Source organism: Peromyscus maniculatus, chromosome 7 (genome assembly GCF_049852395.1).
Source record: "Peromyscus maniculatus bairdii isolate BWxNUB_F1_BW_parent chromosome 7, HU_Pman_BW_mat_3.1, whole genome shotgun sequence".
NCBI lineage: Eukaryota > Metazoa > Chordata > Mammalia > Rodentia > Cricetidae > Peromyscus > Peromyscus maniculatus.
This window is the reverse complement of record NC_134858.1, coordinates 69,910,029-69,925,615: the sequence shown is the minus strand read 5'-3', so window position 1 is coordinate 69,925,615 and position 15,587 is coordinate 69,910,029. Positions and strand designations below refer to the sequence as shown.

Genomic DNA, 15,587 nt, shown 5'->3' with positions numbered 1-15,587 from the left:
TCAGGAAGATCCAGACTGTCTTGTCTAGCAAGTGATGCTTACATGATGATTCTAGGCTTCTATCCATACTAAAAACATAATATACACACAAGATACTTTTTTTCAATATATATTTATGCTTTAATTTAATATCATATATAGGTGCGCAAGATACTTTTATTCTAAAAATGTGTTACATGCTATTGCTAATTTAAATGTCTTAAAATATTAAGTCAGCTGGAAATATTAATTTTTCATGGTGTCAAATGCCTAAGGTTTTCCTGATGTTGGGATTTCATACGAATTTATCACCTTCACTCAACAGTAAAACTAAGCAATAGACAAAATCAAAATATATGATCTCTTTGTCAAAACAGAAACACCTTACAATTTACTTTAAATGAGACATTTTAGTCTCAATTATTTTCATCCTACTAACAGTAATAATTGTTACTGATATTCATTTTTCAGTTGAAATTTTTGAAAAATTGTGGCAACAATTCTTTCAAATAAAAAAAAATTACGAAGTTATGAAATAAAACAAACTTTACCTTAGACACAGATTCTTGTCCCTTAGTGGGAGCTTCAGTTTTTAATCTTAAAAACAAAATAAGTATTGATTATTTTATATTATACTTACAATTAGAAAATATGAAATAGGTTTTTGGCATGCTTAATTAAAATGTAAATCTAAAGCAATGTACAGTCTATAGTAGACCTGAATGACACTGTAAGTACTTAATGTAAAAATAAAGTCCTGAGAACCAGTAAGAGGCTGAATGGGTGTACAAAGTAGATGAATGGCGTGTACTTCAGGACAGGACCCTGGCTCAGGGGAAAGTGCTCGCCAAGCCACATGTGAGGCCCTCTGGTGTGATCCCCCAGAAGTAGAAGAAAGGCATGTATTTCCTTCCTCTCTAGGAACAACAGAATTTAAGAAACGGTTTCTTTGCTGAGTATAGTTACAAAAGGAAAGAAAATAAAACATTAGTAAAACAATTTCTAAGAAATACTCTAAGAATGAAAAGCAAGCAAAAGACCTGTATGCATAATTTGCACTAGTGTTTATAGATCTTAGGGCATAAAAATAGAGATGATTTTGATCTATTATAAAACTCAATGTGACAAACCTACTGCAAAATATATTATAACAACTTATTCTGAAGGCAGTAAAAAAAAAGAAAAGAAAAGAAAAAACAAAGAAAAAAAGAATTTTGAGGGTAATGCCTCATAAAAATCGCCATTCAAAACACATTTTTAAAATTCTTGACTGCTAAAAATGTTAATTATAACATTCTAATTTTAACAAAGACATGTGACATCTCTGTCATCTTTAAAAAATCAACTTATTGGAAGGCAGAGGCAGGCAGATCTTTTTGAGTTCAAGGCCAGCCTGATCTACAGAGCGAGATCCAGGACAACCAGTGCTACACAGAGAAACCATGCTTGAAAAAAACAAACCAAAAATCAACTTAATATAAAGTAAGTTTTTCTAAAGGACCTTTGTTTTAGAAACTCTGAGGACATTGAATTTGATTTTAAATTGCATGAGTAGGGTACCTACCTGACCTGAAATATATTATGAAGAGGAGTTAAGTGATTTGTAATTTTATAAAGACTAACTAGTTACACATAATGAATAATATACTTAACATAAAGCTACTATGACAGATTTCATGTGTAAAAATGAAGATATCTAACAGAACCATCAACTACCCTAATGGCCTTTTCTATGGTTAGTCAATGACACATGGAGTTAGTATACACCCTCCTTTGTAAGGCTACAATTTAACAACCAGGTATATGCAGATGGGTACAGCTAAGTGCTAAATAATCTGCCTCATATACACAATCTCTGCACTTAATCCATAGTCCTACCACCAAAAAAAAAAAAAAAAAAGGAGAGAGAAACCTATAATTGTTTCCCTAGACATTAGTAATGAAGTATTGAGATTACTTATCTATATTGTACTTAATATATAAAATTGTAACAAAATGGATAATGAACTTTTTTTTGGAAGTATATTATTTAGAAATATACTATAACAATTTATAATTAGTTCAAAATTGAAAAAATAAAATTTGCACAAAAAACTGAGAACTTAAATTTCTATTCTTTTTTTGGGTTAAGATTATTTAATTGTTTTAAATATTTAAATGTTAGCAACAACATGCATAAAGATATTATGTAAACTACATAGTACAACTTCATTGTTTTAATGAAGAATAATAGAATTTAAAAAGCTTTAAGAATACTATGTATAAGTAAGAAAATAAAACAGTTGCCTGAAAAAGCAAAAAACAATATTTATAAAATTTTGAAATTAAATTTGTCTATTGCAACTGATTTCTATTTCTAAGCATTTAAACATCTTGAATTCAGTCTGAAAAACTGCAACAAACCACTCAGAAAGTATTTAAAAGTACTAAGATTTTTTTTTTTTCCATTTTACTCTACTATTGAAAATGCTAGCAAATCCCACTGTTAACCACATTGGCATGTCTCTAGCATTTCACTAGGACAAGTGAGTCCTCTCAATAACTCTGAAACACGAGGCTGGTGAAAGACTTTCACTATTCATTCACTAAGAGACTAAGAGGTCAGAATATAAGAAGTTATTGAAATAACTAGCACTAAGAGGCTTATTATCTCAATCCTGTTTTGTGCCTTTACCATACTAGTAGATTCTTTATAGGACAAAATTGTAATAATCAGTAGGATTCAGAAAAACAACTCTAAAATAAATTAGAAATGTACACTGTAAATTTCATCACTATAAACTTATCAATGAAAAGCACACTATGATTTTACAACAAAAGCATACTTTAAGATTCATAAACTTAAATATATACGAATACATTATTCACACTTATAGAAAAAGTACTGTACCTAAATTAAATACATTAAAGATACTTCCTGAAATAGCTGTAATTTGAGATGTAGTCATTTTCCTAAGCTCAAAGTTCGGAGCTAATGACCTGCTACTAGGCAGTTACATGGCTCAGCTGTGAATGTGTATTATGTTTTTATAGAATGTAGTATAGTATTTTAAACAAATATTAAGATTTCACTACAAGGAACAGAAGCACTGATTTCAACATCAGTAACCAGATTTGCAAATAAGTAATTTTTAGTCTTCATGGAAACCCACTGAAATAGATCTGTGATACATTTCTACAGGTTAACCCCCTTTCTCTATTTTCTGCAGAGCACGTGCTCAACACAAGGCTACATATGAAGGGAGTATTCTGGTTCAATTAGAGTCTTGTGCTCCCCTGAGATTCATTCGTACTATAAACGTGCCAGGAGGCAAGGGAGGGCCTGCAAGGACAAGAACCCTCAGGTTCATTGTAGGTGGGCCACACTCTGTTTCTAAGAACATTTAAAAACCCACGACTTCTGTGCTAGTTTTTTTATAAAATGTAAATGTCAGTGTCAGGATTTTTTAAAAGAGGGCTGTGGAGATGGCCCAGTGGGGAAGATGTTTCTGCCCAAGCATGAGGGAACTGAACTCAGATTTCCAGCACTGTGATAAAAGCAAAGAAACACACATCAGTAGTAAAGTGAAGCACGTCAGACAGTCAGGACTAAATAGGACAGCATCAGACTAGGGATGAAGAGCAAAACAGCAAGAGCATCTTTCTGGCCATTTTCTCTGAGATGTGTCAACAAACTGATGTATGAACTAGATGCCTGAACTAGACATTTACCATATTGTGCATAAGCATGTGTGCTAAGTGGTCTGGTCCCAAGAAACAGTCTCTCCTCTTGAGAGGTCATTGTCAAGGAAATCTACTGAAACAAATACTTAGAAAACTGTAAAGTATTAGAAAAGAAACATCTGTGTCTAGACTGGCTTCGTAAAGGACCGAGACACTATGATCAGGAGACAGGAAAGGAGCAGCAAAGACCACAATGAAACTTGGCTCTTTAGGAGGAACAGAAGTTAGCAAAGCAGAAGACCAACCCAAAAAAAGAGGAAGCAAAAAGATCTAAAAAAAAATAATAATAATAATACCATGAAACGAGCTAGCAGTGACAGAACTGAAACAGTACGGACTCGTCTCACAGAAACATGGGACAAAACACAAATAAAAAAAAACAGCAGTAAAAGACAAAACCCTGGAGACAGCAGAGGCCACTCACTTCAGGGAAGACCATGACGGTTAAGTGTCCATACTAAACCTAAGACTTTAGGACATAATAAGTAAATTGGAAACAACAGAATTTAAGTATGCCAGATAGAGGTATATGAGGAAAAAGAAATACAACCTTGGACAAATCAGAACAATGACAGAGGCATTCACTAAGTTAAGAAATTCAGGCTGGGCAGTGGTGGCACACACCTTTAATCCCAGCACTGGAAGGCAGAGCCAGGTGGATCTCTGTGAGTTCGAGGCCAGCCTGGTCTACAGATCGAGATCTAGGACAGGCACCAAAGCTACACAGAGAAACCATGTCTCGAAAAACCAAAAAGAAAAAGAGAAAAAAGAAATTCAGAGGATATGAGCCATTTCTGCAGAAGATAAATTCAGTTTGGGGCACAGAGAAGTTGTGATACCCGCAGAACATCCATGTGCAACTATCAGTCACTCCCAACATTATTTCTATCCAGGTAACTTCAAAATCAACATCCAGAGCAAGATGCCTCTATTTTTCTTAGTTTTCCAATCAGCTGATAATTCAATTAAAAAATACAGGCTATTCCCCTGGAGTCCTAAGATTTCATTATACAACTGTCTTAATATTACAGATGAAATAATCTGAGGCCTGAATGCTAAGCTGCAAAGCCACCAATGCAGGTTAAACACACCCACTCCTACTGCACTGTTCCCAGCAATCCCGCCCTGTTCCTGATAATTAGGCTCTCTTATGACCATTCCAGGGAAAATGAAAAGATAATTTCTCTGCCTCAGAATGTTTTCAATCCTCAAACATGAGTGTGGCTGTCAGGTTAATCTTGCCAAAAGACTGACTCCATGTGATCTTTGCTCTGTTTTGTTGCCATGCATCAGAAACGCTACCCTCAACCTGGGGGATACATTAATGTCCCAGTGCTATGAATGCATCACTTGTCGCCTGCCCTTCTGTTGAAAGAGAAGCTGGGTCTGCCTTATCCAGTTCCTTGGGTATTCAACCAAGACAGAAGAAATGCACCTGTAATCATAGGTACAACCAAATAAACAACAATACTTAGTAGTTTTAATTCTGAAGCAAAGAGTCAAAACTGAAATGAGATCATCTACTTAGAAGTCACATGACCTATGGCAAACTATTTGGCTTACTATTCCCCAGTTTTCTATAAGCTCAGGATGAGAGCACTTAACAATTTCTCAAAATGAATGAATAAATAAATGCAAAATACTTAAAAGACTGCCTTGCAGGCTGGAGAGATGGCTCAGAGGTTAAAAGCACTGGTTGTTCTTCCAAAGGTCCTGAGTTCAATTCCCAGCAACACATGGTGGCTGAAAACCATCTGTAATGAGATCTGGTTCCCTCTTTGGGCCTGCAGGGATACATGCAGGCAGAACACTGTATACATAATAAATAAATAAATAAATAAATCTAAAAAAAAAAAAAAGACTGCCTTGCATACCTAATGCCATCAATAAATGTTACCTATTATTATTGCCACGGAGAAAGTCTAAAACGACTTTTCTGGCTCAGAGCCGAGTGTACTACAAGGACTACTTTATCTCCACTGCTGATTCTCTGCCATGCTCCCACCACACCCTCAAACACAGCAGGCATTCATTTGGACTGATATTCCCTAGGACTAGTCTTATTTTCTCTAGTACAAAATGATCTATCCATTCTCAACACGAGGGTTTGATCTGATCATCTAAAGTTAGACCATCACCTCAGCTATCCAGTAGGCAGGGAACATGGTCAGTGGTGGGACACTTTCTCTAGCATGTGCTGGGCTGAGGCTACTGCTCAGTAGTAGAGACATGGCTTTGGTACTTGGCTGGGAAAACACTTGGAGAAGTAGCCAGCATGTTCCAAACTCTAGGTTTGACCCCCAGCACAGAAATAAATACATGTTAAGGAGCAGAAATATCATTCTAGATACATTTTTAAAGTAAGTGACATAAGGAACAAACAAAACAAAATATGCACAAAAAAGTAAAAAATTAGGATCACCACTGTAGGCACAGCTAATGCCAGGGCATAGCTCCAAATTAATTTTCCCACTGTTGAGATCCCAATTATCATCTATAAAAAGGTCTTCTATCAGAATGGCACTGACCTCAGAATCAATGGTAGAGATTGGTACAGACTGTCTAAAACAGACTGACTACAAGAAGTTAATTTATCTTTCCATCTCACTTGGTATCTTACTCTTCCCTACTTATCACAGGATGCCATGGCAGAAAACTAAGCTGCAGAAATCATTTCATGTTCATGTATGTTTCATACTATTTCATGCAAAGCCCATATGCATTATATCTACTCTGATAAGGAAACATAGCTTGAGTTCCTGAAGATTTGGTTTGAGATTTTTTTTTTTTATTAATTTTCTGGAGCTGAGGATAGAACCCAGGGCCTTGTGCTTGCTAGGCAAGCGTTCTACCACTGAGCTAAATCCCCAACCCCTTGGTTTGAGATCTGAATGACTGAGATCCAGGAGGAAGATCTTCCAGTATCTCTAATCACAGTCACCCCACAGAGGTTCACAGAAGAGCAGAGCCCCAAATGACCTCACAGACAAGCCTGGTTTGCATTTTACCCTCACACTAAATTAAATACATGAAATGAATATGACATTTAACTCTACAACTTGGATTATGACCACAGTCAGAAATTTCTGACCTCTAACTGAGATTAGAAATTAACAAGAAATAATGGACTAGCTCCTTACATATTATTCACCACTCACAGATACAGTAAGAGTGCTTTTTAACCAAAACAGTATTTTCAAATGTAAGGCTTAAAGAAAAAGGTTGCCTCCACCAAGAAAAATTTACTAACTATTTGCACACATGAAAAATGATAACTGATTTAGCTGACAGTAATATAACAAAATGGCATTTCACTTTGGGTTCCTTCTGATGTAGTATTACACAAAAATCATACAATGTGACTTATATGTGGTATGAAATATTTGAGTAATTATGAAATCAGCTGACCATGTGTCCCTGTGAGGACATGGATTTATTGCAGACTTCCTGTTTACTGTTCTGGCTCCCTTTTTATTTTTATATTATCTTGGTGCCACACAGCATACCTTTCAGTTATGTTTCCAAGTCCAATTCCTGACACAGTCTTGGGGGTCATTAGCATCAGTGTCCTGAGTACACAGGAAATTACCTATATCGCACCATGAAAGAGCTACTGAGTACCACTGGTGCTAAGCATAAAACCCAGTACTCAGTAATTTTGAAACCAGAGAAAGGAATTGAAGAAAAGTCAGTTTTCAATTTTCATTCCTTCCTCATAGTCTTTATATTTGAGGGGTTAATAAAGTATAATAAACATATTTGTATCTGAAAATGCATTTTATACCATTTAAATCTTCAAAACAAAGACAACTTTCAACCTAATTTGAAGAAACTAGAGTAGCCTTCACACAGCAGTAAGACAGCGGGCTTTATACTTAGCACAGACTTAGTAACCATGCTCAGAACTAAGCAAGTACTGGACTATTTCATAAGGTACTTTGTAGGATATTTTATTCACTGAACAAGCTTTATTCTCTTTACAAGCTTGAGTTATAGATAATAGTTTACTACAGGTCCTTCTGCTATGAAGAAGGCTAAGAGACTTTCTTTCTTTCTTTTTCTATTTTTGAGAAAGAATCTCACTATGCAGTCCTGGCTTGCCCAGAACTCGCTATGTAGACCAGACTGGCCTCAAACTCAACGATTTGCCTGCCTCTGCCTCTTGAGTACTGGGATTAAAGGCGTGCACCACCACACCTGGTAAGAGACTCATCTTTCTATTCTTAACATTTTCAGGAGGACAAGCATCTCAGAAAAAACAATAGTTGACTTCAGTTCTGTTTTATAGTGAGTCTATACAGGCACACTGGAGAACACAGAAGGAGGAGACAGAAAAAAGGGGAACAGCAACTTCATGCCTAAGTTCAGCATGACCTAACACTAGAGAAACAGGTACTACTTTCCAAAATTACTTCAGTGCTACAAAAGAAAGAACAACATTACTGCTAACTAGTACAATGAATGTATTTTTATAAAACTGGGTTGTATAAACAGCCAGAGAATTTTGAAAATGCCTACTTGAAATCAATTAATAAAAAGGTTGTCTTTAAGAAGGAAATGTCAGTTTAAAAGGACTGTTGTCTTTCTAAGCAGAGAGGGCTCTGTACTAGATTACAATAAGGCAATGTTGTTACATAGTCTTCACACAAAGCAGGCAGAATCACACTCAGTTCTGGTGTCAGAAAATTTCATAATATTTAATTAAAGCACTGTGATACCATTCACCAGTAGTTGAGAAGAACATATTGCAAGACTGAACTGTAAGTCAAAACTGTAAATAACTACAGTACAGATGGACTGTCACTAAAACTTTCAACCATGAGATTCCACAGATATCCAGTCGCCAGGGTCTCCTGTCATCAAGAAATAATGGCACCAGCAGAAGAAACAGCTGGAGCAGCAGCAGGAGCAGAAGCAGAGACAGCAGCAGCAGAGGAGGCAGTAGCAGCAATGTACATTTACTAAGTGCCGAGTATCCCCAGACTGTGCCAAAGAACTGAAACGTTTAAGTAAATTATTGGAGTTAGTAACACGACCCACTGATTTCCACACAGTGTTATAGCTGTCCTACAAAGAATTACTGTTTCTTTTAGTGATGAGAAACCTGAAGCTTAGCAAGGGTTAAATTTTACTGAGCTAGAGTATATTTAACTAGGATCTAAGCCTGTATCTGTCTATTTCAGGCAGACATTCCTTCATCAGCACCATCCGTCATAGTGGTGTGGATAAACACATTCTCAGTGTGGAAGATTAAAATCACTAGGGTCTCCTATTTCAGTCAAAGATACAAAAAGAAACAGTAAACCTCTCCAAGTAGTCAAATACCAAGTTGGTAAGAGTAAGGCTGAAGGATCTCAAAAATCACAAGTGCACTGAATGTATGAGTTGGGGTATAAAGTATTAAGTTACAAGGCAGTATAGTTTAGTGGAAGACTGTGATAAAATTTAAAAAGACAGTATTATCAAAACGAACCTAGAATATTCATAAATATTCCCTCAAAATATAATGTAGTGCACTTAAATACCAGAATCTGATGGTGTGGCTGACACATTCTGCAACATTAACTCTGTACACAGGTAAGAAAAGAGAATTAGCAGCAATGTTTTGTGAAATGATATGGGTGGGCTAAAATGAAAAACGGGTTGAACATCGGGGTGATTATCTTTCAGTAAAATGCAGACAGAAATAACACTATGGATGCTAACATCACAACAGGAACAATCACACAGTCACTTTCATACTGCCTCCTGTATACTCCGCACTTTCAGAGACCATAAGCATATACTAATTCCTTTAAATCCCTCAACCTTTGAACATAGCCTCTTTTGTGATTTACATTTTAAGAATGAGGAATTGGGGCAGAAATGTCAGGTAACGTAACTAGAGACACTCATATCTAGTAAACAAGGCAAGAATTCCAAACTCTGCAATCTACTACAAAGCCTACACTCTTACATCACAGAATCTGTTTGAGGGTCTGAGAAAGTTCAATATGGAGCTGGGCACCAGTTCTGGAAGCCATTTAGGGAGGAAGCAGAATTTTATAAAGGAAAAAAAATATTAAAGAAATTTCTTAACAAATGATATAAAGTCTAGAAATAATAATAGTTTCAAATGGTTACTAAGGTAACCATGCTCTGGAATAACAGCATCCTTTGTGCCTACAATCAGAGGCAGAATTAGCTAATAATTGTTCTGCCTCTGTTATGTACTACTTTGATTTTATAAATGAGGATATCATTTTTCCTGATGTAAGTGGGCGAGTACACATGTACTTGCTAGTATTTAATTATACACTACACCTTATGTGATTCAGGAACATTTTCTAGGAATCCTAAGCCAACTATTTATACAAATTATTTTTTAGATCTAATTAAAAAAGTGATAAATCTATATATAAGGATTTTACATGATTTATTAGATTTTAACATCTAGAGATTAATGTCAAATAAATACTGAAGGAAAAGTGGGCCAATATTCTCTAAGACATTCACTATAGAATCAAAAACAATACACTAATTAATCTTCTCCCCGCCCCCCCTTTCTCTTTCATTTCTTTTTGAGACAAGGTCCTGGAACTCACAGAGATCTATTTGCTTCTGTTTCCCAAGTGCTGGCACTAAGGATATGTGCCATCACATCAAGCTAATTTTAACCTACATTTCCTTGATTTATTTGACTCTAGGACGATTTTCCCCCAGATCATGTATAAATTATGAACATTAGTTATACAGTTCACATATGGAGCCAGTCACCTTTTATAAATATATAAGAGGATACTTTTTATAAGAATACATGTAGTATTGAAGTGATCCAAGATTAAAATGAGCATTTAATTTCTCAACATCAAGCATCCTGTTACTATTTTTGGGAAGAGGGTTATGTCAGATTCTGAATTCAACTCCTCTTAAAGGAAAAAAAAAAAAAAAAAAAAAAAAAGACATGTAGGCATAACCAAGTTAATGCCCAGACCTTATATTTCCTCACCCACTTTGTGTCTTTACTCAAATATTGTCTCTCAGTGGGGTCTTTTCTGATCATCAAAACTAAAATGGCACCCCCTTCCAAATCTCACTTTGTATTTCCTTTATCCCCTAACCCTATTTCACTTTTCTTCCTAATACTAAGCACAGTCTAGCATGTTGCTTATTTTACTTTTTAATTGCCCGTTTTTACCACTAAAGTGTAAACTCCATGAGAGCAGCAATTCCAATCTCTATTTCTAGCACACAGAAAAGAGCCAGGTATAAAGTACATATTCAATAAATATTTTATGAATGAATAAATGAAGTATAAGAGACAGGATGCTGTTCCAGAAACGTTAAGAATTCAAAACTATACAAATCTAAGAGTGGCAATGGATTCAGTGTACAAACTACGTTTTATTCAGTAGTAACCCCAAAGCACATAGGCATGAGATGGCTTTATATGACCAGTATATAAACTACTTTTTAAAACTTAACAGTAAAGTCAGGTTAGAATTAAAGAGCTGATAAGTACTAAACAAATTTATAAACTGCCTATAAAGTTTTGTGTTGCTTTAAAGCATTTTTTTTTTTAAAGTTACATTTGTCAGAACTTTGAGAGAAAAATGTAGCAGGGTATTATGACCATGCCTGTAATCCCGGCACTTGGAAGGCTGAGGCAGGACGATGAGTTCCAATAAACTACATAGCAAAACTGTCTCATTTAAAATTGGGGAAAATGGGAAGAAAAAGAAAAAAGGCAGATAAAGTGAACTTGGTGCACATTAAAAAACAGTTCTGTGAAAGAGGAGAGAATATGCAAATACTCAACCATGACCAAGGAAGAACAGATTCTCTAGTCTGAAAATGATAGACAATTACTGTTAAATGAAAACAAGCCATTTTTTTTTCCTGGTCAATTTTTAAAAGAAATTATAAAGCAATAAAGACTAGTGTATCAAATCCACCACAAAACAACAAACTGTTGTTAGGGATTTTAGAAATGCTTTCATGTATAGTATAAAATTGTTCAGAAGCTTAAAACTAATATGGAATTCACCTCTTTATTGTTAATTGCAAGGAAACAGAAAACAAAGAGTAGTCATCTGAAAATGGCTTTATCTCTGCTCTAAAAGCACATATAAAGCTCTGCTATTGGGGTGGGTAAATACATATTTTTAAAATGCAAGAAAAATAGGCCTTAAACTGTAATTTCAGAGCCTGCTGATTCTAACTGTTAAGACCACAACAAGCACTTCGTTTGTTTCCAAAATCCACAAAATCAGTGCTGCAAGAACAGAGGCCTTTTAGCTGGGCTGAGGGGAACACAAATGTACTAAGTGGATATACTCTCAGTAGACAAGTCAATCAACCAGACTCCATACAGAAGTTAATGCTCCTATTTGCAGGATAAAATTTAGTTTTATGTGAAATTATTCATTAGGAAATAATTTCTGAGACTAATATAAGATTTATTAAAATAATAGATCAAAACAATTGATTTGAACTCAATTTAACTAAGATAAAAAGTTACAAGGTTAAGTAGGAAAAAGCTCATGGATACTGGTTACACTATATAAATAATCTTACTTTTACCCAAAGGGATATGATGTTAATGACTCAGCAGTGATTTCTTATCAATTAAATGTTACTTTAAAACTTGTTTTTAGAATCTTCAAGAAGCCTCACCAGTTTGTTACACCTTAAAACTCACAATTACTTAGATTAATAACCCTCAACTAGGGAAGAGGACATAGTGGTCTAAGCAACACCTTAATTAAAAAGCCACAAACAAGCATCCTACATGAACTTTTGAAGTTCTGGACAAAATGAAACAAACATTCAAGTATTAGAGAATAGAAAGACAGACATCAATAAATTCAGAGAACAGAAAATCAAGCTATCAGAATTAACTTAATTAAAAAAAATAGAATCTGAGAATTATATTAAAATTATAGTTAATATGGGACAATAGATTTTCAGTGACAGTAAAAATAACTGCAATTTTAGAACATGTCACTGAGAAATGTTGTCTGAGGACTAGACACTGCCATTATCCTCCAGCAACCAGGGTGTCTCAGTGTCCTGGACTGCCTGCCTTTGTGCTAGAGGAACATTTAAGGGTAGCAGCCAAAATGACCCAATTTTAATTTGGGTATCAAAGCATTAATTTGATAGGCTTTTCTTGTTCACAAGTGGCCCACAAGATTAAGATCAAGAGCCAAAGCCACCAATGGGACCATGCTCAATTTGGTGGGCTTTGAGGCTGCCTCTGGCCTAATCAGCCTCAGCCCGATGGCAGGTCAGAACCTAGAGCAGGTCCCACAGTCAGTTCATTCTCATTCCTGGGAAAGAGAGAACAGGCAGCACTTGTGTCCATCGAAGGGGACACTGTCCAGATACACCCTGGACATGTTTTGAAATCTCTGGGCTGCTTCTGCATCTGAAAAATAAGAAAAACAGCACAATAACAGACAACAAATGAGGGAAAAGACAACCATCTGGCCTAAAAACTCAAGGCATAAGGTATGAAGAGAGCAGACAAAACAAAAAGCTATAGTATTTGGAATACATTACTCTGAAGGCAAGTACAGCAGAGAAAACACAAATTATTTTAAGCAAAGAAAAGAGCACAGTAACAACAGTTATTTTTAGAGAGCCAACTGGAGGGAAAAAGGTATGTTAAGCCATGTGAATCTGACATAAGATAAGGCAGAACAAGAATTTGGACGCCTGCGAAAGCTGGAAAGAGCTGAGTAATGAGCACTGGTGTCATGGACTGTGTAACTGCCTTGTGTAAGAAACATCTCAGAACTTTGAACTTGGGAAATTCCAACTTCTCTTGCACCAGGTCATGAGCTCCATAGAGCAGGAACCAATTTCAACAAGCAGCTTAAAAATAAAAACAAAAAACCTTCAGTGTTTTTTCACTCCCGTTAAAGGCACACTAAGAATGCAATTATGCTAAAATCCACCAAAGAGAACACACTTAATAAAAATTACACTTACTCAGAAAGATGTTCAGAAGCTGGGATACAAACAGAAACTGAAATCAGAAGAAAAGTTTCACATTTACAAGAGTATATGAACAATGATCAGTGAAATCAAATTACTTAGTAAAGAGCCCCTATTTTAGCTGACCAAAATAGTAACAAATATAAAATATCAGAAATAGTAGTTATGTAAACATACCTTTCTCTATTAGAACTTGGCAAGTATGAGTTTCATGTTGACTTAAGTGTGTAGCCATATTATCTAAGCCAGAAACATCAGTTAGGAAATCACAATTAAGGCACACTAGAGAAATGCCCCTATTAAAAAAAAAAAAATAGCAATAAAATAAAAGGTTTTATTTTTAATGAAACCATACACAAGTTCAATACTATTTCCATTTTTTGGTCATAACTTACATTTTGTTATATAAATTTGATATAACTTTTAGAAAATGGTATAGTCACATCCAAATTATAATGTCATTTATTTATATAAAGTATTCATGTTTAAAAGATAGAAATAAGGCTTAGTGCTAGAGTGCAGGCCTAGAATACCCAGTACCACCTCTTCCCCCAAAAAGTATTTGTTTTAGGAACATTCACCTTTTGTATCAGCTGAAAAAAGCTACCAATAGGTAGTCATGGCTCTGTTAAGAGCTTGCATTAATATAGTTAAGCCATACTGTTTCTTTGCCATCAAAAGTGAGAATATAGCATTCACTCACTTAATACACACTGAATAAGGCTCTTTTATATACTACACCACTAGGTGTTATGCATATATAATGGTGAACAAAAAACAAGTGTAGTTCATGTTCTAATGGAATTTACAATCTAGGGGTTCATTTAGTCAAAGATAAAATTAGAAAAACAATGCAGAGGCGCTAAAAATGGATCACATGACAGTTACTATCAAATGCATGCTATGCATTGATGTTCTTACCACAATTGGTGCTATCTTCACATACCACTGAATTAAATGAAGTAGCTAATAGACACTGGAATGTGCATGCCTGAATATCTTTTCATAGCAGCATCATTAACTAGCCCACCTGCCTATCTGCTGAAGTCATTAATGAAATGTGTGATAATTATAAATTTTTAATGTATAAACAAATTTCTTTATTTGGGAAAGCATGGGAGGTTTGAAATGTTACATATGGGTCTTTAATAGAGAAAGTTGGTATGCTGAAGGTAAAGAAAAATCTAGGCACAGAGAAAGCAAGAGGTCAAACTAGAGAAGACTAAAGTTGGTTCCTAATGACTTTCTTTTATTAGTTCTGGTTGTAATTCTACTGTTTTGAGGGGGCTGTAAGGTTCTTTTTGGGTTTTTGAGACAGGGTTTCTCTGGGTAACACAGTCTTTGGCTGTCCTGGAACTTACTCTATAGATCAGGTCTGCCTCTACCTCCTGAATGCTGGGACTAAATGAATGCACAACCATGCCCAGCCAACTGTAAGATTCTTTAGAATCTCTTTAATAAATTATTTTTGCTTAGGTGAAAAAGAAATGATCATGCAATGTGATCATTATTGATGTCGGTTAAACAACAAAGCATGCTTATTTGAAGTTTGTCACAGCATAATGTTTTATAATGTGAAACCAGCCAGGTGTGGGGGTGCATGCCTTCAGTCCCAGCACTCAGGAGACAGAGGCAGCCAGACGTGAGTTTGGGGCCAGCCAGGTCTAGAGAGTGAATTCCAGGACAGCCAGGGCCACACAGAGGGAAAAAGGTATGTTAAGCCATATGAATCTGACACAAGATAAGGCAGAACAAGAATTTGGATGCCTGCGAAAACAAAAAAATAATTTTTTTTAAGTAAAAAAAAAAGCGAAGCTAGGGGTAGGAAGCAGGAGAGATAGCTCAGCAAAACTACTCTTCTGGAGGACCTGGATTCAATTCCCAACAATCAGATGGAGGCTCAC

At 35.6% G+C, this 15,587-nt stretch overlaps 1 protein-coding gene across 7 annotated transcripts in view; it reads right to left on the bottom strand.

Annotated features, from left to right (window-relative positions):
- The window catches only part of Znf280d (zinc finger protein 280D), an 87,925-nt gene that overhangs the window by 11,453 nt on the left and 60,885 nt on the right, over window positions 1-15,587 (bottom strand). For 2 of the 7 annotated variants that reach the window (XM_076576647.1, XM_076576648.1), the window contains 3 exons: window positions 13,861-13,979; window positions 13,678-13,714; window positions 531-576 (listed from right to left, as the gene is read on the bottom strand). In XM_076576647.1, the coding sequence (XP_076432762.1) occupies window positions 531-576; window positions 13,678-13,714; window positions 13,861-13,979 (202 nt within the window). The other 5 variants (XM_076576652.1, XM_076576649.1, XM_076576650.1 and 2 more) reach the window with 4 other exon arrangements.